The 26,622-nt window shown below is 36.4% G+C and overlaps 1 protein-coding gene across 1 annotated transcript in view; it reads left to right on the forward strand.

The window, feature by feature from the left end:
- SAMTOR (S-adenosylmethionine sensor upstream of mTORC1) overlaps positions 1–26,622 on the forward strand; it is a 75,973-nt gene that overhangs the window by 27,592 nt on the left and 21,759 nt on the right. Inside the window, exon 3 of the mRNA XM_068973457.1 lies at positions 2,641–2,811. Coding sequence (XP_068829558.1) covers positions 2,641–2,811 — 171 coding nt within the window. The remainder of the gene's footprint in view (positions 1–2,640; positions 2,812–26,622) is intronic.

The raw sequence follows: 26,622 nt of genomic DNA on the forward strand, positions 1-26,622 counted from the left end.
TATGTATGGAGATTGGTATTTAGATAGTGGTTATTATCCTGTGAGTATCTGGAATCCTAGCCCTTTAAGTATTTTGCCATCTAGCTTCTGGGTAATTATGAGATTGAGCCATATAAATTTGGTTCAGTTTTGCAGTGTTTGTGGATCAAGAACTATTGAATATCAGCAATTCTGTATGGTTCCACCTAATAGAAAGGAAAGCAATCTTTTTACCCTTGTGTATATGATAAAGGTATTATTTTTAGTATTAATTCCAAGGTTTTACGGCTGTATTTAATTAACCCTACAGAGGTTTAGTTAACATACAATAAAATACACCCATTTTAGTGTACAGTTCAGTAAGTACTGATAGTTGTTTACACTTATGTACCACCACCATGTCAAGACATAAAACACTTCCATCACTCTAAAAAGCTCTGATGTATACCTTTGTAGTCAGCCTTACCCCCACTCCAAGAAACCAGTAAACTTCTGTCATTAGGTAAGATTTCTAAAGGCCACATTCCTACATTGGCCTGTCAGTCTTTCATGATCTCAAGTTTGCTTATCTCTCCAAGTGTCACCTGGCTATCATCCCTCTCTTTGGCCTCAGGGCCTTTTCATTTATGAGTCCATCAATGCGTTTTCTGCCTGGCACTTTAAATTTCACATGCCTTGAAGTGATGTCTGTCTCTGCAGGATCCATGATGCTTTTCTCTTCCTTGACTTTGCTCATGCTGTTCTCTACCAGGAAAGGACTTTCCTCCTTAACTAACGTTCTTCCTAGCCTGATTTATTCCTCCTCATCTTTCTAAAATCAGATTTTATACTACTGATTTTAGACTGGATGATAGATATTTATAAATTGTATTTTCTTTATTATATAATTGTCTCCTTCACTAGTTTGAGCTCCTTGAAAGCAGCAATGTCTTCTTCAGTTTGCTTTCCCATCACCTGTGTGCCTGGCACATGATAGGTAGTTAATAAATGTTTGATTAATGATGAATGAGTTTCAACTCTTGTATATAATTTGAGTTAAAATTAAATCTCCATAGGATCAGTTAAAGACATCTTTAATAGATATTTAGGCAAACTGAAATTGAGCTAATAGTACTTTTTAAGTGTGAGGAGAAATGGGCATTGTTTCCTTAGACACCATAGTTGTACTTGCAAAAATTAGTTTTAAAGTACTTTTTCAGTTCTTCTCTAGCTATGTATTTATGGAACTGTACCAGGCAGTGTCTGTGGAGAAAAATAGTCCACCTTTGTTCAGAGAATGAGCTATATGGAATAATAATGGTTTGAAGTGAAGTGAAATGAAGTCGCTCAGTCATGTCTGACTCTTTGCAACCCCATGGACTATAGCCTATCAGGCTCCTCTGTCCATGGGATTCCCCAGGCAAGAATACTGGAGTGGGTTGCCATTTGCCTCCCCAGGGGATCTTCCTGACCCAGGGATCGAACCCAGGTCTCCCACATTGCAGGCAGACACTTTAACCTCTGAGCCACCAGGGAAGCCCACCTTTAAGACTCTGTAAAGAAAGATTTGTTTAGCTTCCATTCACATTCACTTTAAACTTTGATAAATATATCAGTTAACTGTTTAATTGTGTGTCTCCTGTCATATAATAAGCTCAAGGGCCAGAGGTAAATCACAGCAGTCTTTTTTCCTTTAAGTTTCTTGTCTTTAATAGCTAGTGAATATCTTGAGTTGATTCTGTGGTTCATATTTATTGCCCTGTTACATACCCAGGCATGGTACCCTACTATATTCATCCTAAAATAGTATTGTGTATTAGTCACTCAGTCATGTCCAACTCTTTATAACCCCTCGGATAGTAGCCCGCCACGCTCCTCTGTTCATGGGATTCTCCAAGCAAGAATACTGGAGTGGGTTGCCATTTCCTTCTCCAAAATCATATTAGGTATGAAGAAAATCATTTAATATTTAATGTTAATACCAGTCATTAGTGTCTGATTCTAGATAACAACCTGATATGGGCTTATATTTTCCAATATATCTTGAAAAATCTGCATTTTAATATTCATTTATATTATAAAAATTGGGACAAACAGTAATGGTCTCTTGATGGGTAGGAATAATTTCCAGGTATTATAAAAATCACTATTATATTCAAACCTTTGTTCTTTCTGAATGTATACCTTTATAATATGATACTATTTTTACCTGAACTAGATTTTTATGCTCTTCCTTCTATGTTGGCAACCTGATTTTGTGCCTTTGTCTTTATAAACTAGGAGGGATCTGAAAAACAGCTGCGCTACCAGCAGAGCTGGCTCAAAATTAACTGTGACTACTGTTCTTTTTGAATGTGTCACTGAATAGCAGAGTTATCTAAGCTCTTCTGGAGGAACTATGTTTTAGCTAAGAATAAAGTTCAGCAAAACATATTGGTATTGTGCTTCTGAAAAAACACTTCTAATTTATTAAATATAATCTATGATCATGCTTTGTTGTATGGTAATTTTAAAAATTTGAAAGTGCTACAGGTACTCAAACTTAACCTCTATGTGACATTTTAAAAATATGAAACTATAATTTGAAAATTTCCCATTTTTATTAATAAAGGGTAATATTTGTCCATTTTTATTTTATATCCATACCTATTGTTTAAAATATAACTTTATTTTGCATTGTAGTGTGTGCAGAGAATATTTCCAAAATGGTGGGAAGAGAAAAGCACTTGAAAAAGATGAGAAAAGAGCTATACTCGGCACTAAGACCACCCCAGCCTTAAATACGCATGAATCTTCTAAACTTGAAGGTCATTTAACCAACCTCAGCTTTACAAACCCTGAATTTATAACTGAGTAAGTATATCTGTGTTAATAATGTAAAATAATGGTTTACAACAGGTAGTGGGCAGTTTGCTTCTCTGGTAGTGTTAGTTTGAGAAATGTAAATTTGTAATACTATTACATAGGAAAGTAGCATAAACTTTTAAGGGACATCTGGGAAACTAATAGTTCCATAGCATAGATTGGTCTTACTAAAACTGAGAAAGAATCATTCATTAAATGTTATAATAATTATATTTATGGTAATACAAAATATGAAAACAGCAAAATCCAATTAAATTAAATTTAAAGTGGCTGTCCACTAACAAAGAAATCACAAATAAAGAATTGATAGAAGATGATGATGATGACTTATCCAGTAGTCATGTATGAATGTGAGAGTTGGACTGTGAAGAAGGCTGAGTGCCGAAGAATTGATGCTTTTGAACTGTGGTGTTGGAGAAGAATCTTGAGAGTCCCTTGGACTGCAAGGAGATCAGCCCTGGGACTTCTTTGGGAGGAATGATGCTAAAGCTGAAACTCCAGTACTTTGGCCACCTCATGCGAAGAGTTGACTCATTGGAAAAGACTCTGATGCTGGAAGGGATTGGGGGCAGGAGGAGAAGGGGATGACAGAGGATGAGATGGCTGGATGGCATCACTGACTCTATGGACGTGAGTCTGAGTGAACTCCGGGAGTTGGTGATGGACAGGGAGGGCTGGCGTGCTGCGATTCACGGGGTTGCAAAGAGTAGGACACGACTGAGCGACTGAACTGAACTGATGATGATGACGATGATGACGATCAGGCTTCTGTGGTGGTTCAGCTGGTAAAGAATCTGCCTGCAATGCAGGAGACCCAGGTTTGATTCCTGGGTTGGGAAGATGCCCTAGAGAAGGGAATGTCTACCCACTCCAGTATTCTTGCCTGGAGAAGTCCATGGACAGGAAAGCCTGGCAGGCCACAGTCCATGGAGTTGCAAAGAGTTGGACATGATTGAGTGACTAACACATAGATTATTAATAGAATTAATTGCCATTATTTTATTGTCAATATAAAAACCTGCCTGCTGGTAATACATATGCATATAGGCACAAATTTTATTTAATAAATACATGAGTATTTTCCCAGTTTTATTGAGATATAGTCGACATATAGGGGCTTCCCTGGTGGCTCAATGGTAGAGACTCCACCTGCAATGCAGGAGAAATGTGGATTTAAGCTCTGGGTCTGGGAGATCCCCTGGAAAAGCAAAAAGCAACCAACTCCAGTATTTTCGCCTGGAAAATCCCACAGACAGAGGAGCCTGGCAGGCTACAGTCCATGATGTCGCAAGAGTCAGACATGACTTAGCGACTAAACTACCACCACCAGTCGGCATAGAACATTGTTTAAGACATAGAACAAAATGATTTAATATGTATATAATGTAAAAAGATTACCACAGTGAGTTTAGTTAACCATACCTCACCTCACCTAATTACCCTTTTTTCCTTATGAGAACTTTTATTAACACCAGTTATCAAATATTCAATATACTATTGTTAACCATAGTCACCATGCTGGACATTATATCTCCAGAACTTAATTAGAAATACCTTTCACCCAATCTCCTACCTTCAGATCCTTAGCTCTGACAATCACAAATCTGATTTCTGTTCCTATCAGTTTGATTTTCTTTGCTTCTCCATAGAAGATCATATAGTATTTGTCTTTTCATGTCTGACTTCACTTAGGGTAATGACCAAGGTCCATCTGTATTCTGAAAATGGCAAGATCTCCCCCTTTTTTATGACTAAATAGTATTTCACTGTGTATTCAATGTAATTAATTACTAATAGTATTAAAATTATTTATATATTGTAGTATCAGAATAAGTTTGTGGAATCAAGTAATATTTTATTACTCCCTTAGAATAATTCTAGAAACATTCCTGACAGACACTGAAGGCTAAACCATGGAAATTAAATTAGATTCTTTAAACAGTTACACACCTGTGATTTAATAACATTTCCTTTGGTTATTTTGATTTTATACCATGTTGAAATATCTAGTTGGGTATTTTTTTTTTTTGCTTAGTCACTCAGTCGTGTCTGATTCTTTGTGATCCCGTGGACTGTTGCCCACCAGGCTCCTCTGTCCATGGGGATTCTCCAGACAAGAATACTGGAGGGGATTGCCATGCCCTCCTCCAGGGGATCTTCTCAACTCAGGGATTGGACCCAGGTCTCCCACACTGCAGGTGGATTCTTTACCATCTGAGCCACCAGAAAAGCCCAGTTAGATATAAACAATTTCACTAAAAAATTAACGCGTTTGATTAATTCTATAGGAATAGATCTTTACCTTTATTCAAAGGTTACTACAAAGCTTACAAAGCATAATGAGTTGCTAAACAGCTTATACCTCAAGTATTCATTCTTAAGTATTTAAAAAATATTGACCAGTGTAAGAAATTATAGGGACTTCACTCGTGGTCCAGTGGTTAAGTCTTTGCACTTCCAGCACAAGGGACATGGGTTCAATCCCTGGTTGGGGAACTAAGATCCCACATTCCACATGATGTGACCAAAAAAAAAGAGAGAAAGAAATTATATAGTTACACAACTACCAAAAAACCAGGTACATATGGAAAATATAAATCTTAGCATTTTTATATGGTTCTTTATTACAGGCTCTGTTTCATTGTTGAGATAACCCTGTCTGTTACATCACTGTCATATTTTCCTTTAATTCTTTAAACATGGTTTCTTTGAATTTTTTGAGCATTTCTATAATAGCTGATTTGAGGTCTTGGCTAAATGCAGCATTTGGGCTCACTCAGAATCTTTCTATTTACTGCTGTTATTCTAGAATTTGGATTACACTTTCCTATTTTTCCTGCATGTCTCATCACTTTTTGTTGAAAACTGTCCAATATATTTTTGATCATTTGTTATAGGAACTCCTGTTTGGATTTTTCCCGCAAGGAAGATGGGTACTGATGGTTTTTTTAGAAGTCTGCCTGCACTTAGTTTGTGGGATCTGTTTCCCTGGTAGTTTGTACATTACTATTTTTAATTTTTTAGGCTGGTTTGCTAGGGTTGCAACTGTGTCTAGACAGATTAGGGGTCAGTGGTAAGTCAGAAGTTGTGCTCAAACACCTCTCTAAACCTGTGAGGCCTCCAGCCTTTGCCAGTGGATGTGTGTTGATTTGGGAGAGTACATTTAAAATTAAGGCAGTTTTCAAGTCTGCCTCACCTTTTGCTTTCCGTCAGGCCCTCATGGGTCTCCCTTACACGTACATGTTCATTTAGCCTCCCAACCAGCCAAGGCTATGTGAAGAGTTTCTGTAGCCCTTCTGTGTGTCTCTCATTTCCGGAATCTTGGTGGAATTTCTAAATTTCTAACCAGCCTTCCAGTCTACAGTTCAGGCCAACCAAAACTGCAACCTGAAGCTAGCATAGCTGCTTACATTCCCTGTTTGTTCCTTACCAAGTTTGTTACTTAATTCTGTGTGTGTTTTTCACTCTTTACTCAAAATCCCTTTAACCCTTTCCAGAAGTGAAGTTGCTTTTTTTCACAGCCAGCCCTATCCTCAAATAATTTCCATACCAACTGAGCAAAGGATGAAAGTAATGAGAGTGGCTTAAGGCAAAGGCACCACAAATCCCCACTGTTGTTAACCAAGTTCAGCTAATTTTCATGAATTAACACTTAGAAACATGTTTGTGTATGTTTGAGCCCTCAAATGGTTGTTTTTCATGATTGTGTTCTTTGTTATAGTTGTTTCTTGAAGAGTGTATTTGCCAGCTTCTCCCTTGCTATAGTCAAATTTCAGTCTCTGGTTTACTTTTAAAGGAGAAAGAGTAGTTTTAAGTATTTAAAAGAAATATGATTGTTTATATGCCATTGTTTAACTATTAATGTCATTGTTTAACTATTGATTGTTTAATATTGAAGTTAAGCATTGAAACATCTTAGCCTAAGATGGCTAGGTTTAGATTTTCTTCATTCTAGAAACTATTTCATACAGCATCTGGCCCCAGTATGTTCAAGTATATTTATTCTTCCTATTCCTCTTACTCTTATTGCAGCCTGTATTCTAGTATTGTGGAACTATTTAAATTTCCCTAGTGGTATATGCTTGGTCTCACTGGCAGTTGCAACTGCAGTATATCCTTTTTCTGATCAACTATTGCTATATTACATTAGGATATATTTGAAATATCTTCCCTTTCAGAATTTAACTTGAACGTCTCAAAAGAATTGATACTCTGGTACCAAAAGCAAACTTTTTATAGCTCTATTACAGTACTTCTCAGGTTGTATTAAAGTAATTATTTTTCTGACTACAAATTAAATAAGATAACAGTATGAAAATGTGGAAAAATTATTACTCAATTCTGGTTACATTTAGGTATATTTCTTTCCAGTCCTTTTAATAGGCCTCATTTCTTACACAATAGAGACCATATAGTATAAAAATTTTTATGTCAACTGCTCTTCCTATGCTATTGAAACAATCATTCTGCATTATTTTATCATAAATAATCTACCACTATATGCATCTAAATATAAAATGATCCTCAATACAAAATAATACTGTTTTCCCAAAGAGAATTTCTGCTCTCTTAAACATAACACTTTCAGAGAGGTAGATGAACTAGTCAAAGGTCAGATGTTTATTTATAGATATTATTATAGGATTATATGTGCTTATTGCTATCTGAATCTGTTTGACTTGTGATTTTGCATAGCAAGCTGCTCAGTCGTGTCTGATTCTTTGTGACCCCATGGATTATAGCCAGGCTTCTCTGTCCATGGAATTTTCCAGGCAAGAATACTGGAATGGGTTGGGATCTCCTCCTCCAAGTGATTTTCCCCACCCAGGGATTGAACCTGAATCCACCTGCATTAGTAGGCGGATTCTTTATCACTGTGCTACTTGGAAATGTAGATAGCAAAGATTATCTTTTCCCCCCGTCTTAACCCAAAATAAAGTCATTTTGATTTCTGGGTTCAGATAAGTTCTCACATAGCAAAAATACCTTTGGTCTTTTTTAACTTACATTTTATGAAGACGAAAAATTTATTGTTGCTAGAGTCACTTTTTAAATAGCATCTATAGTTCAGAATTAAGATGTTACTTTTTGAATTTTATCCCAAGCCCCAGTTACTGCCATTCTTTCTAATAGTAAGATAGCTCTGTCCAACCCTGCTTCATCTTGTACATATATACTTGTAAATGATATGAAATAAGTACTTTGATGCCTTTTAAAAAGTTTGATTTTTTTTTCAAAACATTTACCAAATAAACCATATTATGGGTTGTAAAACACACCTAAACAAATTCAGAAAGATTTGAGTTAGAAGGTATTCTATAGAAGGTATTCTCTCAAACCACAACAGAATTAAACTATAAATCAATAACAATGAGAGCTCAAAGGGCCCAAAATGTTTGTAGACTATCTTATTAGCATATGTGTCAAATAAAAAGTCACAGTAGAAATTTTTAAATATTGATACTTTGGACTAAATGAAAATGCATCTTATCACAGTTGAAGAGCTCTAGTGAAAGCAGGCTTAGAGGGAAATTTTTAACACTGAATGCATATATTAGAAAAGAAGATGTAAAATCAGTAATATAAGCTTCTACCTTAGGAAACTAGGAAAGCAAAACCAAATTAGATCTAAAGTAAGAAGAAAAGAAATAATGAAAATTAGAACAGAGATTAATGAAATCTGAAAGAAAACAGGGAAACCACAGAGAAAATCAGTGGAACCAAAAGCTGGTTCTTTGAAAGGCAGTAAAACTAATAAACCTCTGGTCAAACTAACCAAGAAAAAAAGACAAATTACTAATATTAGAAATGAAAGAAAGCAATCACTACTGATACCATGGATGGTAAAAGGATAATACAGGAATATTATAAATAACTATGCCCACAAATTTGATAACTTAGATGAAATGGATATGACTGTATATATAAAAATGATGACCAAAAATTCTTTTTGGAGGGCTTCTTAAACTAAATATGCTTCCTTGGTAAGATATAAAGCATTCCCCCCAAATTCTGTTGAACTCAGTTTGTAAGATTTTTATTATAGTTCTGTATATTATGCCCTCAATAGATAGTAAATTAAAGATTTACTATCTAAAACAGTTTATTATCTTAGTAATTAGAATTGAATTGAATTTGATCTAATAAAAATATAAAGCTAGTTAGACTTATGTAGAATTACAGAAAAGTAATTTAGAAAATAGGGTCTTTGGTGTTTTAACTAACAATTTACCATTTTCTAATGAGTTACTGCTGCCGCTGCTGCTGCTAAGTCACTGCAGTCCTGTCCAACTCTGCAGCCCCATAGATGGCAGCCCACCAGGCTCTCCCGTCCCGGGGATTCTCCAGGCAAGAACACTGGAGTGTGTTGTCATGTCCTTCTCCAGGGCATGAAAGTGAAAAGTGAAAGGGAAGTCGCTCAGTCGTGTCCGACCCTCAGCGATCCCATGGACTGCAGCCTTCCAGGCTCCTCCATCCATGGGATTTTCCAGACAAGATTACTGGAGTGGGTTGCCATTGCCTTCTCCGAATGAGTTACTTAAAGCCTAGTAAAACTCATCCTAAAATATCAGTGAATGTTATTCCCTTTATAGGGTTGGCAGCTGCTAAGTCACTTCAGTCGTGTCCGACTCTGTGCAACCCCATAGACAGCAGCCCACCAGGCTCCCCCATCCCTGGGATTCTCCAGGCAAGAACACTGGAGTGAGTTGCCATTTCCTTCTCCAGTGCACAAAAGTGAACAGTCAAAGTGAAGTCGCTCAGTCGTGTCTGACCCTCAGCGACCCCATGGACTGCAGCCTACCAGGCTTCTCCATCCATGGGATTTTCCAGGCAAGAGTACTGGAGTGGGGTGCCATTGCCTGCTCCGAGGGTTGACAGAGGCATGTCCTATTACCTGTTGTATAATTCTTAATGATAATTTAGTGGTTATTAACAGTCAACCTCTTCCATTTCTTCTCTTTATCTTTTAAAAAAAAAACTCATCTTAATACATGTACTATATAAGGACATGTCCTTTTATCAGTCCATTTCTTGTCCATTCTTAATATTAAATTGGTGTAAAAGTAATTGTAGTTTTGCATTGTTGAACTTTGCTGTGTGATACTAGAATACATTCTTAAATAAATGTGGTTATTTTATACGTCATTTTAATTCACATTTCTCACTTTATGTTTTTTTGCTAATGACTTATTACTTGCTGTTTATATTTATTTTAGACTAGGGAAATAATGTTAGACAAAAAGCAAATTCCAGTGATTTTCTTATTAGAGTTCAAAATGGGTTGTAAAGCAGTGGAGACAACTTGCAACATCAACAGCACATTTGGCCCAGGAACTGCTAATGAACGGACGTACAGTGCAGTGGTGGTTCAAGAAGTTTTGCAAAGGAGATGACAGCCTTGAAGATGAGAAGCGAAGTGGTCATCTATTGGAAATTGACAGCAACCAATTGAGAGGATCATCAAAGCTGATCTTACAACTACATGAGAAGTTGCCAAAGAACTCAGCGTCAACCTTTCTACAGTCATTCCTCATTTGAAGCAAACTGGAAATGTGAAAAAGCTTGATAAGTGGGTGCCTCATGAGCTGACTGCAAATCAAAAAAGTTGTCATTTTTAAGTGTCATCTTCTCTTATTCTGTGCAGCAACAATGATTGGATTGTGACATGCAATTAAAAGTGGATTTTATACAATAACCGGCAACAACCAGCTCAGTCATCTTCTTGGTCTGAAAGCTAAACTTGCACCAAAAAAAAATCAGGGTCACTTGTAGTGGTCTCCTGCCCGTGTGACTCACGACAGCTTTCTGAATCCCAGTGAAAAAATTACATCTGAGAAGTGTGTTCAGCAAATCAATGAGATGCACCAAAAACTGCAAAGCTTGCAGCCAACTCTGGTCAACAAAAAGGGCCCCATTCTTCTCCATGACCATGCCCAACCGCCTGACAACAACCAGTGCTTCAAAAGTTGAACAAATCGGGCTATGAAGTTTTGCCTCATCCTCCATATTCACCTGACCTCTCGTCAGCTGACTACCACTTCTTCAACCATCTCGACAACTTTTTGCAGGGAACATGCTTCCAGAACAAGCAGAATACTTTCCAAGAGTTCATTGAATCCCAGAGGACAGATTTTTATGTTGTAGGAATAAACTTATTTCTCACTGGCAAAAATTAGTTTACTATAATTGTTCCTCTTTTGATTAATAATGATGTGTTTGAGCCTAGTTATAATGATCTAAAATTCACAGTCCAAAAGCACAATTACTTTTTCATCCAAAAGCACAATTACTTTTTCATCAACCTAATAGCAGCACATCCCCTTTTTTCCCTTTTACATGTGGTTCCTGTGTTCTCTACTCTTCATTTTCATATCATCCTTTGGCACTTAATTTACTTCCATGATTTTGGTTACCATGTATATGATGATGATACCAAATCTGTATTTCCAAATCAGAGCTCTGATCTGATCTTCACATATCTAGCTGCCTGCTAAACTTCTCTGGTTGTGTTATTGCCTGTGAGATACCTTTATATCATGAGCAAGCTAATATTCTCCCCTTTTCTACTGAATCACCCAAATTTGTTCCTCTTCCAGTATTCCCTGGTTCATTAAATGTGTTTGTATGCCTAAGCTAGAAACTTAAAGATTTTTTTCTTTACTCCTTCGCTATCTCAAGGCTTCCCTGGTAGCTCAGCTGGTAAAGCTTCTGCCTGCAATGCAGGAGACCCTGGTTCAATTCTTGGGTGGGGAAAATCCCCTGGAGGAGGGCAGGGCAAACCACTCTGGTATTCTTGCCTGGAGAATCTGCATGGACAGAGGAGCTGGTGGGCTGCAGTCCATGGGGTCACAAAGAGTTGTACATGACTGAGCAACTAAGCACAGCACAGTGCAAGTTTAACAGTTCTCTGTATCAATGCGTTACTTCAATGGAGTTATTTACCTATTGTTGACAAAGCCTGTGAGATACCTTTGTATCATGAGCAAGCTAATATTTTCCCCTTTACTACTGAATCACCCAAATTTGTTCCTCTTCCAATGTTCCCTTTTTCATTAAATGCATCTGTATGCCAAAGCTCGAAACTTAAAGATTTATTCTTGACTCCTTTCCTGTCTCTCTTTGCACATCTAGTATCACCAAGTCCTGTTATAATTTCCAAGTTATCAATATCATTTCAGTCTGTCTGCCCCTCTGTGTCCTCTTCTCCCACCAGGGCAATTACAATAGACTCCTGTTTCAAGTTTTACTGCAATTCATTCTCCACAGTTCAACCTGAGAACTTTATCTGAAACATAAACCTGATGCTCACTTGGCAAACTCTCCTGACCATTCAGGGATTTTCTTTTGCTCTGAGATAAAATGCAGGTTCCTTAGCATAACATAAAAAATCCTTCGTTATTGACCTTTGCACCCTTCATTTCCTTAGTACCTTTTCTTTTTAACTATATGACTCGATAATACTGATCTTCCTTTTATTCATATAAAATTCTAGCTTCTGCCTGGTGTTTTTCCTCCCTCCTACAAGCCAGCATTTAACCCCTTCAACCTTCATAATTTCCTTTTAATCCTTACATAGTCTTAAACATTCAACACTCTGAGGAAGAACTTCCTTTACTCCTAGGTTCGGTATCATCAACAAAGCTACATACTTCTCTAACTAACAGCAGATCTCAAAATATGATCCATGGATCTCTAGAAGTCTCTGAAGCCCTTTTGGGGAGGTCTGTGAGTTTGAAGTATTTTATGTTAATATTAAAATAGTATTTGCCTTTTTTACAATGTTGCTATTTGTACTGATAGTTTAGAAGCAGTGGTAGATAAAATTACTGGCATCTAGGCAGTGAAACCAAGTTATATTAATAGTCATTGTATTCTTCATCATGAACCCACAATTTTTTTTATTTTTTTTATTTTTTGATTTATTTTTTTCATTTTTACTTTATTTTATTTTACAATACTGTATTGGTTTTGCCATACATTGACATGAATCCACCATGGGTGTACATAAACAGAATAAGAAAAATATAATGCATTGGAGCAGGGGTTTTCAAACTTTTTGGTCTCAGAATTCCTTTCCACTCTTGAGTTACTAAAGATCTCAAAGAACTTTTGTTCATACAGATTATATCAACGGATATTTACTGTATAAAAACAAGCTGAGAAAAAAATTTTTTATTTAAAAAACAGCAAAAATAAAAATCATCATAGGTTTACATAATATTTTTGAAAAAAAAATCTACTTTCCAACAAAAAATGTTAAACAATGTCACTTTTCTCATTAACATTTTTATGTTGGAAAGTAGATTTTTTTTTCAAAAATATTATGTATGTTAACCTATGATGATTTTTATTTTTGCTGTTTTTTAAATAAATTTTTTTCTCAGCTTGTTTTTATACAGTAAATATCCGTTGATATAATCTGTATGAACAAAAGTTCTTTGAGATCTTTAGTAACTTAAGAGTGGAAAGGAATTCTGAGACCAAAAAGTTTGAAAACCCCTGCTCCAATGCATTATATTTTTCTTATTCTGTTTGTGGTTTATCTTTCCTCTTAGACCACACTTTGTAAACCCTGTGAAGATAAGGTCTACATCTGCCTTGCAGCTCAGCTCCTAGCATAGTGAAAACACATACAAGGTCCTCAATAGATACTTGTTAAGTTAAATAAATGAATTCAACAGGATATATTTATTATCTTGCATATTATTGAAAATGTGAGTCTCAGGCAAAGAAAATATTTTAAAAATCAGAAAATAGATATAGAAATATAATCTGCATCTGGGATTATTTTGATTGTTGGAAATACATAATATCATCTGGATATACAGAATATCACCTGAATCAGTCTGGAGAAAAACTGTATAGTAGAAGGAGAGAAAGGAAGAGAGAAACCTCAGTTATGGAACTTTAGGTAGTGCTTATGTATAATAGGAATGAAAAGGAAACTATAATGAACATAATAGTTCAGTATGGATTATCCAATTAAAGATAATCATTAATTGGACACAGATTGAGAAGATGTTCTTAAGAGAACCATGGTAGCAAGTGAAAAGGTTAAGATAGGATAATGTCTTTTGGGAAGTTCAGGAGTTTCCCCAAATGACTACAACACATGTATTATATTGTATTTGTTAAGTCTATAAATTTTTTTTATTATCTTGAATCACCTACGTAGAATTTAACTGAATTTATTTTTAATGCTAATACAATAGCATTAACTAAATTAGAGAATGGAGAGATGCTGGCAATTGGCTAAAGTTAACAGAAGGCATATGTATATATATAGAATTGAGTGGGTTGAATTATAAATTGTGTTGTTTTTGCTGCAGTTTTAAATCATCACCTCCTTCTCATCTCCAGGAAAATCACTTTCTTAATAAAAATCCCCTCTATAGTACTTCTCCAGAAGAAATGCTGTACTTGAAAGCTTTGTTCTTATCCCCCCTCCTTTTGTAGATAAGTCTTTCTGGTCCAAAATTTTTAAAATCACTCATGACACTCAGAGAATGGATTTTTCGTTAGTTAATGCCATCTTTTCTAGTTAACTAGAATAACTTGCTCTTTTGGTATTGAATCTTAGAAAACATTTACTAATTTTTTTTCATTTAATAATTTTATATGGAGTGTTGGAGGGTGATGGTACTTATGTTTTCTTTGCCATTTTTAAATCACTTGCATTTTGCTAAGTGTAACTCATTCTTTGTCATAGCATTTTGATAGTGTCAAAATATTGCTGTGGTAAGTCATGGTTAAGGATACTACTCTGCATATTTTAACTGTTAAACTTATAATAGTGATTTTCAGAGATTTCAGATAAAGTAAAGTACATTTCATGATAAGGTATATTGAACATAGTTGGATTCTTCATTGTCTTATTTAGAAGCATCATAGCCAGTTACCAAGAGGGAGAGTCAGTTGAGACAAATTTTATTTTAACTGGTGGAATGTTTAACCTTCAATTTGCACTGTAATTTTTATTTTATTATACACAGTCTGAAAGTCTGTATTTGAAAGGCAAAACTAGTGACCAGTAGGGTGAAGTCTAAAGTAGCCCCAGCAACCAGAACACTTAAGCAGGTATATTTTCAGTCATTCAAAAAAGTAATATTTACTAAATGCTTCTGTATTTCTAACTCTATGCTAGATACATGGAAAAGTGAGGTTTTAAAAAATATAGCATAATACCAAGGGGGGTAAATGTATGTAAATGTAGTAGGTGGCTTAGCTTACTTCTTCAGCTTCATATTTCTGTATTTATTACTCTTGGTTGTTTACTTGGTAGTTTAAAAGTATAGGGTGGTCCCAGAGCAAAGCCATTGTTTTTCATGTCTTATTTTTAAATATTAACAGTATTAAGTCACCAAAGTAGTTGGCTTATTTGCATTTTAATTTAAATTCAGTTCTTTTTTGCTGAGTATAAGAAAAACAGATATTGTGCTTTTCAGAATCAGTATACCCTGTTTTATGATTTGTCCAAGAAGGAGTGTTAATTTTTTTTTCGAAGTTTTGGTACATCAAAATATACACAGAAGCAAGGGAAAAGAGGTGGGACAGATTTAATTTCACTTAGACTCTCAGTGTGCTCAATGGCATTGGACCTGTAGACACTTAGAAACTCTTTGTGGGCAGGTAATTCCTTTTCAAAAGAATCAAGTGGATTCATATGAGAAAGTTGGAAAATTGTAAGAGATCTTTCATTCCCATTCCCTTAAAAAATAAGATTATTATACCTCATGTTTTAATCAGCATTGGTGATAATATATTTCCAGTATGTTTTACATGTTCTTTAATAATTATAAAATTGAGTACACAGTTTAATTTTAGCTTTTCTGTTGTTTGCATGCCCAGTAAGTATGAAACTGGGAGGTTGAAAATTCACAGCTTTAAGCAGGTTTAGTGAATTTTATCTTTGTCCCCATTGTACTAAGACTGATAACTAAGCTCGTTATCAAAGTATTATTTTAATTTTTCAGTTATTTTCATGAAGACAGTAGTGCAATAAGTGGTGTAACTGATAATGGCATGTGCAGGGGAAAACATGAATCCCAGTTTTTAAATACCTTCATCTCGTGTTATTTAAGTTTCCCTACTTTGCTTACACTCTCATTCTTTTGAGAAAGTATAGCTGTAATATTGTTTGAAAGCATATTTAAGAGGGGGAAACAAGAGTATCGGTAAATTAGAAGACTGCTGTTAAGTGAAACAAAGGAAATATAAAATTCTTCTGAGATCTAGTACTTAGGCCTAGACAGGATTTATGGTGAAAAAGAGGGTTAGTGTCTTTGACTTTCTAAACCTTCTTTGAAGCTTATGGGGAAGCTGCTGTTTAAAAGAGATAAAATAGGAGCTGAAACTCTGTAATCAATAAACAACTGCCTTCTTGAGTTTCAGCCCACTCCTGCCTGACCACTTCTGTTTCACCAGGCAATAGCTATTGTAGCCACAGGCTGCTGGGTCACTGGAGGGCATGGCTTTTCCCTGATTCTCATCCATTTCCTTGCTTCACTTGGCCCATGGAAACTGCCTGCCCATGGAAACTACCTACCCATGGATCTACCATAGACAGAGCTGGAATCTTTAGATTAGTCCCACTGTTACACAGAGTTCTGAATATTTCCTTGCACCGAATTTAATAACACATTGTTACTATGCTTATTCTTACTATACTGATAATAGCCAAATTAGTCCTATTGAGAACAGTATGTGGAGGAGTGAACAGATAACCTCAGTTCCCAAATCATATTTACGATGTTTTCTGAAGTGGCAGTCAAGAGTTCGACACGACTGGGCAACTGAACTGAACTGAACTGAACTGAGTCCTCGTGTAGTACTATGTATTTATTATATTGTGTGTATTTCCCATTCTCAATTCAGCTTTACTTATAGAAAGGCATGTGAAAATAATTTGTGATATTTTATTAATAGAGCAGTTACCTAAATTATATTCCTGCTGTGTAAATTTAAGGTCAGTAACTTTGCCTTATAACTATATCATCAGTACCTATGAAATACCTGGCATAGCAGGTAAAGTCACTCAGTCGTGTCCAACTCTTTGCGACCCCATGGGCTGTAGCCTACCAGGCTCCTCTGTCCATGGGATTTTCCAGGCAATAGTACTGGCGTGGATTGCCATTTCCTTCTCCAGGGGATCTTCCTGACCCAGGGATTGAACCCAGGTCTCCCACATTGTAGACAGATGCTTAACCGTCTGAGCCACCAGGGAAGTCCTACCTGGCATACAGTAATTAGTATATATTTGAATAAGTGAAAGAAAAATATGGAAACAATTGAGTAATATGATATAGAAAGTATGAGAACAATTGCTTTACTTCTGGAGAATATTTTAAAATTAAGAGTGTGGTCTTAAGAACATGACCATAGATGTAATGTGAACCTCGGATGGAAGCCTTCTTTGAAATATGTAAGTTGTTGAAGAACCTTAGCCAGCTGGATTCTTTTCTACCTCAGTTTGCCAATCCAGTGGTTTTTAGCCTTCAAAGAAACATTGTTACCTATGTTAACTTTAATCTAAACCAGTAGCAGTAGAGGTCATAGCATAGAGCTTTTAAACTATAAATATGAATGTAGAGTAGTAAGGCATTTCAGAATGACATTGTCTACCTCACACAATCTCTAAGCTTTTAAGCAATGTTTATTTGCATTAACGACTGCTAAGAGGGAAAACTTGTTCTTCCCAGGATCTGGGTACTTTTATGATTAGCTCTAGATTGAATACATATTCCCAAAGGTAGAAATGGTTTTGAAAACCTGAGAAAGTCTGTATATTTGACAGAATTCACAGTAAATTAATCTACTCTGTCATGAAATCAGAAGAGAACTTGTGTCTGTGTCTAAAAGCCAGGTTTTCTTTAGGCTTTAATAATGGTTGAGAACTTTAAGAAAGGATTAGAGAATTGTGAAAGAATTAAGTTAATCACTTTAGTAACTTGCCCAAGGGTCATTATAATAATCTTCCTAACCATTATAATTTTCCAAACCATGTACTAGTGAGTACTTCAGGAGGGCAGATGTTCAAATTCTGTTATTCTCTGCTTTAACTCAGGGGCTTAACACAGTAACCTTGCACATAAATTGAAAAGAAAGTGCTAGTCGCTCAGTCATATCCGACTATTTGCAACCCCAGGGACTGTCGTCTGCCAGGCTGCTTTGTCCATAGGATTTCCCAGGCAAGAATAGTGGAATGAGTTGCCATTTCTTTTTCCAGGGCATCTTCCCAACTCACATAAAGTGAAAGTGAAAAGTGAAGTCACTCAGTCGTGTCCGACTCTTTGCAACCCCATGGACTGCAGCCTACCAAGCTCCTCTGTCCATGGGATTTTCCATGCAAGAGTACCGGAGTGAGTTGCAAACACATCAAATCAATGAATGAATGAATTCTCTTAAAAGAGACTATAAAATGAATTTTAACCAAAACCCCAGATAGTGCCAATCTCATGATTAAGTTAACTGTGATTTTAGAACAAAGAAAACTTAATTGAGGTTAGAATCGGGAAATTAGTAGTACTTTGTTTCCTTTATTTTCTTGTTATCCCTACAATATCTTTTCAGTTCTGTGTACTATTGAGTACTTTGATGTTGGCCCACAGTATCTAAAGGAGGATAAATACAACATTATGGGTGCTCTTAATAAGAAAAACAAAGGATTAAAATGTTAGAAGCAGACTAAGAAAAGGCTTTAAAAAGGGGGGCTCAGGTGGTGGAGGGATTGTGTGGGATACTTTATATCTTGAGAAAACAGTGAGAATCTGATATCTCTATCTATTCTTTGGCTTCTTACCCTGGTTAATAAAAGACAATGTATCTAGTTTTAACCCACTTGAGTTTAACCACTCTGAACAAAGATGAGATCAGTTCAAGTAATTGCCATGGAAGGAGGCCTTCATACACAAAAATGAAAAAGAGGAAATAAAGGGGAGAATTTTTCAAAGCATAGTAGATTAGAAACCTTAAAACAGAAGAGTTTGTTACATAATAACAAAATGTGACACTGAGAGAAAAGACAACTATCTTAGAGGAAAACAAATAACTCTAGAAACAGGCAATTTTTTTTGTAGGAATAGAGTCCTATATATCTGTAAAAATGATGAACAGTCATGATGAATATCTCTCATGTCAAGAAAAGGTATTAAGTCATTTTTAAGAAGACAGGTAAGAGTATAGTAACTCTTAAGATTCCTATTACATATAAAGTATATTCTCACTCAAGCACTAGACCCTTGCCTTTAAAGAATCATGCCCAGTCATAAAATTTTGAGTGTTTAAAAAATGTAGGTTAATCACTTAGGACAAGGTCATGAGTGAATATAAATCTGCATTTCAATTTATTTATAATTTTGAATTTTTCTAATCTTGCCAGATCTGATTTAGTAATTTTTTTTTTGCTTCAATCTAGCTGAAAATGTTTTTACTAGAAATAGAAGTGTCAGATCTGTTGTGTTGTGTTGTTTCTAACTCCCTTGCATTCGCATTTTTAGAGTATCTTAAACCTTTGGGTTTCTTTGCCAGGAACCTTGATAAGCTTCTCTTTCATGAGGTTTAGTTTGATTAAGACCAATAATTCAGTCTATCTGTTGACTTATGTGGGAGCAAGGAAACTCAGTATGTTGTGGTATGCTGCTAGGGAACAGTTAGTAGGGATATGCCAGTGGTATTTCTCTGTGTTTTGAAACTCCTTCTCATCTCTTCATCATTTCATGTAGGGTAGCCCTACATGAAAATAGGAATCTTGACCACCAGATACATAGGATTCTGTTGGGAAGTGTGTATTAGTGTTCTCCAGAGGAATAGAACTAATATAGTGTTTGGGAGTGTATATAGAGAGACAGACAGATGTATTTTAAGGAATTGGCTCACATGATTGTAGGGGTTGGCAGGTCTAAAATCTGCAAGATGTTGCACCTTGAGTCTAAAAGTGGTCTGAAGGAGGCAAAAATCCCTCTCCATATCTGTCTTTTTCTGGTAATGTTACCAATCAATTGACCAAGACAAGATTATCTGGGTGGGTCTAATCTAATTACATGAGCCCTTAAAAACAAATAACTTTTTCCAAATGCAACATAAGAGAAGAGGGACAGAGTGTCTCAGGAGGATTTGAAGCATAAGAATAAATGTGCTGTTGTTGGCATTGAAAATGGGGTGGGCCATGAGCCATGGTGTACAGGTAGCCTCTAGAAGCTGACCAGTCAGCAAAAAAACAGTCCTGCATCCACGTGGAACTGGTTTCTGCCAACAACCTGAATAAGCCTAGAACTGGATTCTCCCCTCACAAAACTCTTAAATAAGAGCCTAGTTCTGCTGAAACCTTAATTTCAGCTTTATCACACCCAGAGCAGAGTACCAGCCAAGAATGCCTGAACTTCTACAAAATTAGGTTGTATTTTTAAATTAACTTTGTGGTAGTTTATTACAAAATAATAGAAAACTAATACATACGATTAGCTTGTTTTTAGAATGCGGACCTACAATTATAGTAAATATTTCCATAGCATGTTTACTTTATGCATGGACAACTGTTAAGTTGTATCCACACTGGTACTTCCTTCTGTGGGAGACATAGTGGGCATAATTGTTAAAAACTCAGACTACACATCAGATTTTAATTCCATCTGAAATCACTTAACTAGCAAATGACCTTCAATATGTATTTAACTTCTCTACGCCTCATTCCCCTCATCTGTAAAATGAGAGTAATCGTACCTACTCATAAGAATTTTCGGAGAAGGCAGTGGCAACCCACTCCAGTACTCTTGCCTGGAGAATCCCAGGGACAGAGGAGCCTAGTGGGCTGCCGTTTATGGGGCTGCACAGAGTCGGACACGACTGAAACGACTTAGCATAATAATTTTACATTACTGATATAGTGGCTATTGTTATATGATGACAGTGATCACCATGATGGCAACACAAAAAATGTTGTCAATAAGGGCAGCAATCTAAGCATTCATGTGAAGCCATGGCTGAGATCTTTCCACTTACTTCTTCATAAGCCTGCTGTGATCTCTGTATATGGATTTTCTGGGTTATCCTTTCAGTTTTTTTCATATGTTTTCCTTAAAAACTAGATATCCATGCCTTTCTTATGCATTCCTTATCTCCAGTCTCAAAGTTTTGTTTTCCCAAGAAATTCTGTAAAATGAGTAGGACATAATTTAAAAACGGGTTTGTCAACAAAGGAAATTTGGACATTAAAGCTGAGTTTTTTAATTAGAGAGCTATTATATGGTTACATGCCTGTAGCTCTTCAAAAAAGAGACTATGTTTTCATTTGACCTATCGACAAAAAAGCATCTTCTGAGACTATTTTGTGAAATGCACTTTGGGAAAAACTGTCCCTTCAGATATAAATCATTAACTCCCTAAGCTAACACTTTTCTTTATTAAAGCCTGACTTCATCTACATAGTGCAGATTGTTTAGCCTATAAACAACCTTTACACACACACTTAATCTCCTTCTAGTACATTTTTTTGGTTCTTTACTACCTAATGTGAAGGAGAAGCTGTTGTCTGGTTTTACATATGCCATCAAAATCAGTAATGTTTAAGAATCATTTCAAGGATTTATGATACATATAGAAATGAAACAGACTATATGAAATGCTAAGAGCAAGTTGCTAAATGCTGGACTTCCCTGGTAGCTTAGATTGTAAAGAATTTGCTTGCAAAGTGGGAGACCCAGGTTCAATCCTGGCTTTGGGTATTCTCTAAATATTAATAAATGATAATAAACCACACCATCAATCAGAATCAAAAGTTTTCTGTTTAACAATTTTTTGTGCTTTTCCTTGAAGAAATGATTAAGACAGGAAGATGGGTGGAACTAAATGATTTTTAATGTGACCCAGGGTATCTAGTAATAAATTTTACCCACTTATTTGTTATCTATCACCCCTAAAAGTTGGATTGTAAAAAAATTTCTTATATGATTGTCATGAATTCAGAGTGACAGTGCTATTTTACATACTAACTCTCAATAGTGCATTTTCTTCTTTTCTTTCTCCTGAAGAAGATACTGTATGGAAATCTAATTTCCCATTCCTCTATATCAAACCAGTAAGGTAATAAGCAAGGCCTGGATTATTGATTTCAGCATTTTAGCCATAGACTATTTTCTTCAGAGGACACTTTGTGGTGCAGGCAAAAGGTATAGCAGTCGTCACCACCCAGTATCTCCCACGTCCGTCTTTGCTGGCCCTTGAATGGACTCTGGAAAACACCGATGGCTTTGAAGAGAGCACTTTGAAAACCTGCTTAAAACTGTATACTTGGGTAAATATTGCCAGATTTTCTTATGTAACAAGCAAAACATTTTACTTAGAGTTTATAGCTCCCTCTTAAAGTGTCTTGAGGTGTTCAAGATTCTGTTGTTGACACTGGCAGCATGCCAGACAGAAAATTTTGTAGGAAATAAAATCCAGTATTTTCCTTATTAAGCTCCTTAACCAACAAGATGGGAATTGAGGGGGAGGGAATAAAGAAATGTGATCTTTTACTATAACTATTTTGAAAAAGAGAACAAAAGCAATGTTAGGTAAAACTCAACATAGGAAATTTAAATAGAAAGTTATCATTTGAACAGCCTAGGTAGACAGGAGTAAAGAAACACAGTCTTTTAATATAACTGATTTAGAAAAGAGAACAAAGGCAGTATTGAGTAAAAATCAACACAGGAAAGAAATTTAAATAGGAAGTTATCATATGAATAGCCTATACATTTTTACATGCAAGATTTTTACTTAACACTTTTGAGAAACTAAGTGAAGTTGAAGACTGAATTCTTAAATTTTAAAATGTTTCCAGATAATACAGTTTTAAGGTTCTCTGCATAAATCTATCTAAAGCAAAGTGAAAATTTACTGAGGAATGTAAATGAACATTTGAAAGAGGCGATAAAATGTAGAGAAACCATAACAAACTTTCTAACCAAACTTTGTCTTTTAATCAGTATGTTTTATCACTTTACAGAATGTAAATGAAGAGGATTCCTATATATTGAAATTAGAAACCAGTCTAACTGTATTTCAATTAGCTGTCCTGTAGAAAACTAGTTGTTTCCTGACTGATCAGACTGTTGATATGTTCTATAGATTTTCCTGGTCAGAAAAATTAATATCTTCTAAATATTTATCTTACCAACATTAGTAAATTCAGCCATTTCTTTCTGTTTTGTTTCTCATAAGGCATAATCACTTTGTTTTTCCTCAGTCTCTTTGGAATCACATTTGGCGTGTCTAAAAAAGGCTTGCTTTCTTACAGCCTAGTGCACATTTAGAAAAATGTGTTGAAATGCCTCAGAGTAGTCTCCAGAGAACACTAACACCTTCCAGCAGTGCTGCCGTAGACCACAAAATTGATTACAACTGTTTAATGAAGTTACAGAGCCTACATCACATTTCTTTTCAACATTCTTAACGGTGGCAAATAGTATATTGTGGTTGAATTTGATGTTTATTTTCAGAGAGATATTTCAGTAGAAAGTGATATAGCTGTAATAAGTCCTAGGTTTCAATGGAAAGAGAGAGAAACCATGAAAAGTATAACCTGAGAAAGGCTATCTGAGTCATAAGTGTCTTGGAAGGGAATTTAAAGAGCATATTCTAACAAAGAATGCTAAACTCAGAGAGGCGTTCACAGATGCTATTTATTAATCTAACCCATATCCTGACTGTGTATATAAATACTAAGTACTCTACACTGAAATCAAAAATAGTTATACTTTAATAGTATAGTTCACGGGTATAGAACTGTCAGGCAAGTATATTCGCCTCGGTTCTGTCTTGTCTCAGCAAAAATTTGAAGTCACAGACGTTCGAGTCCTTGGCATGTCATAGCTCTCAGACAGACCATGTTATAGCTCTCAGGTCTTGGACAGACCGTGTTATAGCTCTCAGGCCTCGAACAGACCTTGTTATAACTCTTAGATCAGTGTTACAACTCCATGTTACAGCTCAATTTTATTTAGAAATTAGCAGGAAAATACATCCTAGAGGCGTGAGGGCATGCCAACCAAAAGACTTGAAGAAAGGAGGGAGCCCTGGCCCTTTGGCTCCTCTTTTCACATGTTTTTCCCTCCCCCTGGGCCTGCCCTATGTAAATTGGGCTAGCCAGGAGTGCTGTTTGTTCTCCCTGAGGTCCTCTCTCCAGTCCTCTTTGTTCTATTTTCTTTTAGCCACCACCATCCTGGACTCCTGTTTCCTATTCTAACCTAACAGAACCATGTCTATTTTAATCATCAGTGTCAGGAAATTTTTTGTAGGCAACTGAGGCAGTTTTCTGGAAAGAAAGAGGAGACAAAAAAGTATCTCCTTGATACCTTTTCTGTTCCCATGAAGACCAACTGTGCTTCTTAAAGTTGAATTCCATGAGGCATCTTTTCATATTTAAGATAAATTTGCCTTTTACTTAAGCTAGTTTAAGTGGTTTTCTGTTCCTTGCCACTAAAATGTACCAGACCAAGACAGTGATTCTATAAAACTTTGTCTTCATCATCACTGCATAAATATGGAAACTCAAGATAATCCAAGCAGAGTCTGTGAACCACCCTGAAAAGTGTGACTTGTGTATCATATATGTATTGTTTTCTAGGGGGAAATGGCCATAAATTTAATCAGATACTCAAAGAAGTATATTACCCAAAAAATTAAGAACTGCTGGTAGAAAGTCTCAAGCAGAGGTATCCTAAGTGACAAGAGTCCCTTTCCATTCTACCTCCAGTGAAAGACTTTGGTTTGTTAGAATTGTATCTGACAGAGTGCCGTAATTATGACAGTTTTTATCCTATATATGACACGTCGAAAAAAGTGCCCCTTAGAGCTTTGCTGCTCTTAGATGTCCATTAACAATCTGACAGAATAGATTTTCATGAAATTTAGACCTCAAGAGAATTCACTAGATAGTAGTATTTTTAAGTCTTCAGTTCACTTCAGTTCAGTCGCTCAGTCGTGTCCAACTCTTTGCGACCCCATGAATCGCAGCAAGCCAGGCCTCCCTGTTCATCACCATCTCCCGGAGTTCACCCAGACTGACGTCCATCGAGTCAGTGATGCCATCCAGCCATCTCATCCTCTGTCGTCCCCTTCTCCTCCTGCCCCCAATCCCTCCCAGCATCAGACTCTTTTCCAATGAGTCAACTCTTCACATGAGGTGGCCAAAGTACTGGAGCTTCGGCTTCAGCATCAGTCCTTCCAATGAATATTCAGGGTTGATCTCCTTCAGAATGCACTGGTTGTATCTCCTTGCGGTCCAAGGGACTCTCAAGAGTCTTCTCCAACACCACAGTTCAAAAGCATCAATTCTTCGGCGCTCAGCCTTCTTCACAGTCCAGCTTTCACATCTATACATGACCACTGGAAAAACCATAGCCTGGACTAGACGGACCTTAGTCGGCAAAGTAATGTCTCTACTTTTGAATATACTATCTAGGTTGGTCATAACTTTTCTTCCAAGGAGTAAGCGTCTTTTAATTTCATGGCTGCAATCACCATCTGCAGTGATTTTGGAGCCCAAAATAATAAAACCTGACACTGTATCCACTGTTTCCCCATCTATTTCCCATGAAGTGATGGGACCGGATGCCATGATCTTCGTTTTCTGAATGTTGAGCTTTAAGCCAACTTTTTCGCTCTCCTCTTTCACTTTCATCAGGCGGCTTTTTAGCTCCTCTTCACTTTCTGCCATAAGGGTGGTGTCATCTGCATATCGGAGGTTACTGATATTTCTCCCGGCAATCTTGATTCCAGCTTGTGTTTCTTCCAGTCCAGCATTTCTCATGATGTACTCTGCATATAAGTTAAATAAGCAGGGTGACAATATACAGCCTTGACGTACTCTTTTTCTTATTTGGAACCAGTCTGTTGTTCCGTGTCCAGTTCTAACTGTTGCTTCCTGACCTGCATACAGATTTTTCAAGAGGCAGGTTAGGTGGTCTGGTATTCCCATCTCTTTGAGAATTTTCCACAGTTTATTGTGATCCACACAGTCAAAGGCGTTGGCATAGTCAATACAGCAGAAATAGATGTTTTTCTGGAACTCTCTTGCTTTTTCAATGATCCAGCAGATGCTGACAATTTGATCTCTGGTTCCTCTGCCTTTTCTAAAACCAGCTTGAACATCAGGGAGTTCGTGGTTCACATATTGCTGAAGCCTGGTTTGGAGAATTTTGAGCATTACTTTACCAGCGTGTGAGATGAGTGCAATTGTGTGGTAGTTTGAGCATTCTTTAGCATTTCCTTTCTTCGGAATAGGAATGAAAACTGACCTTTTCCAGTCCTGTGGCCACTGCTGAGTTTTCCAAACTTGCTGGCTTATTGAGTGCAGCACTTTCACAGCATCATCTTTCAGGGTTTGAAACAGCTCAACTGGAATTCCATCACCTCCACTAGCTTTGTTCGTAGTGATGCTTTCTAAGGCCCACTTGACTTCACATTCCAGGATGTCTGGCTCTAGATTAGAGATCACATCATCATGATTATCCGGGTTGTGAAGATCGTTTTTGAACAGTTCTTCCGTGTATTTTTGCCACCTGTTCTTAATATCTTCTGCTTCTGTTAGGTCCAGACCATTTCTGTCCTTTATTGGCCCATCATTGCATGAAATGTTCCCTTGGTATCTCTAATTTTCTTGAAGAGATCTCTAGTCTTTCCCATTCTGTTGTTGTCCTCTATTTCTTTGCATTGATCACTGAAGAAGGCTTTCTTATCTCTTCTTGCTATTCTCTGGAACTCTGCATTCAGATGCTTATATCTTTCCTTTTCTCCTTTGTTTTTTGCCTCTCTTCTTTT

The sequence above is a fragment of the Capricornis sumatraensis genome, chromosome 5 (assembly GCF_032405125.1).
Source record: "Capricornis sumatraensis isolate serow.1 chromosome 5, serow.2, whole genome shotgun sequence".
NCBI classification, from domain to species: Eukaryota; Metazoa; Chordata; class Mammalia; order Artiodactyla; family Bovidae; genus Capricornis; species Capricornis sumatraensis.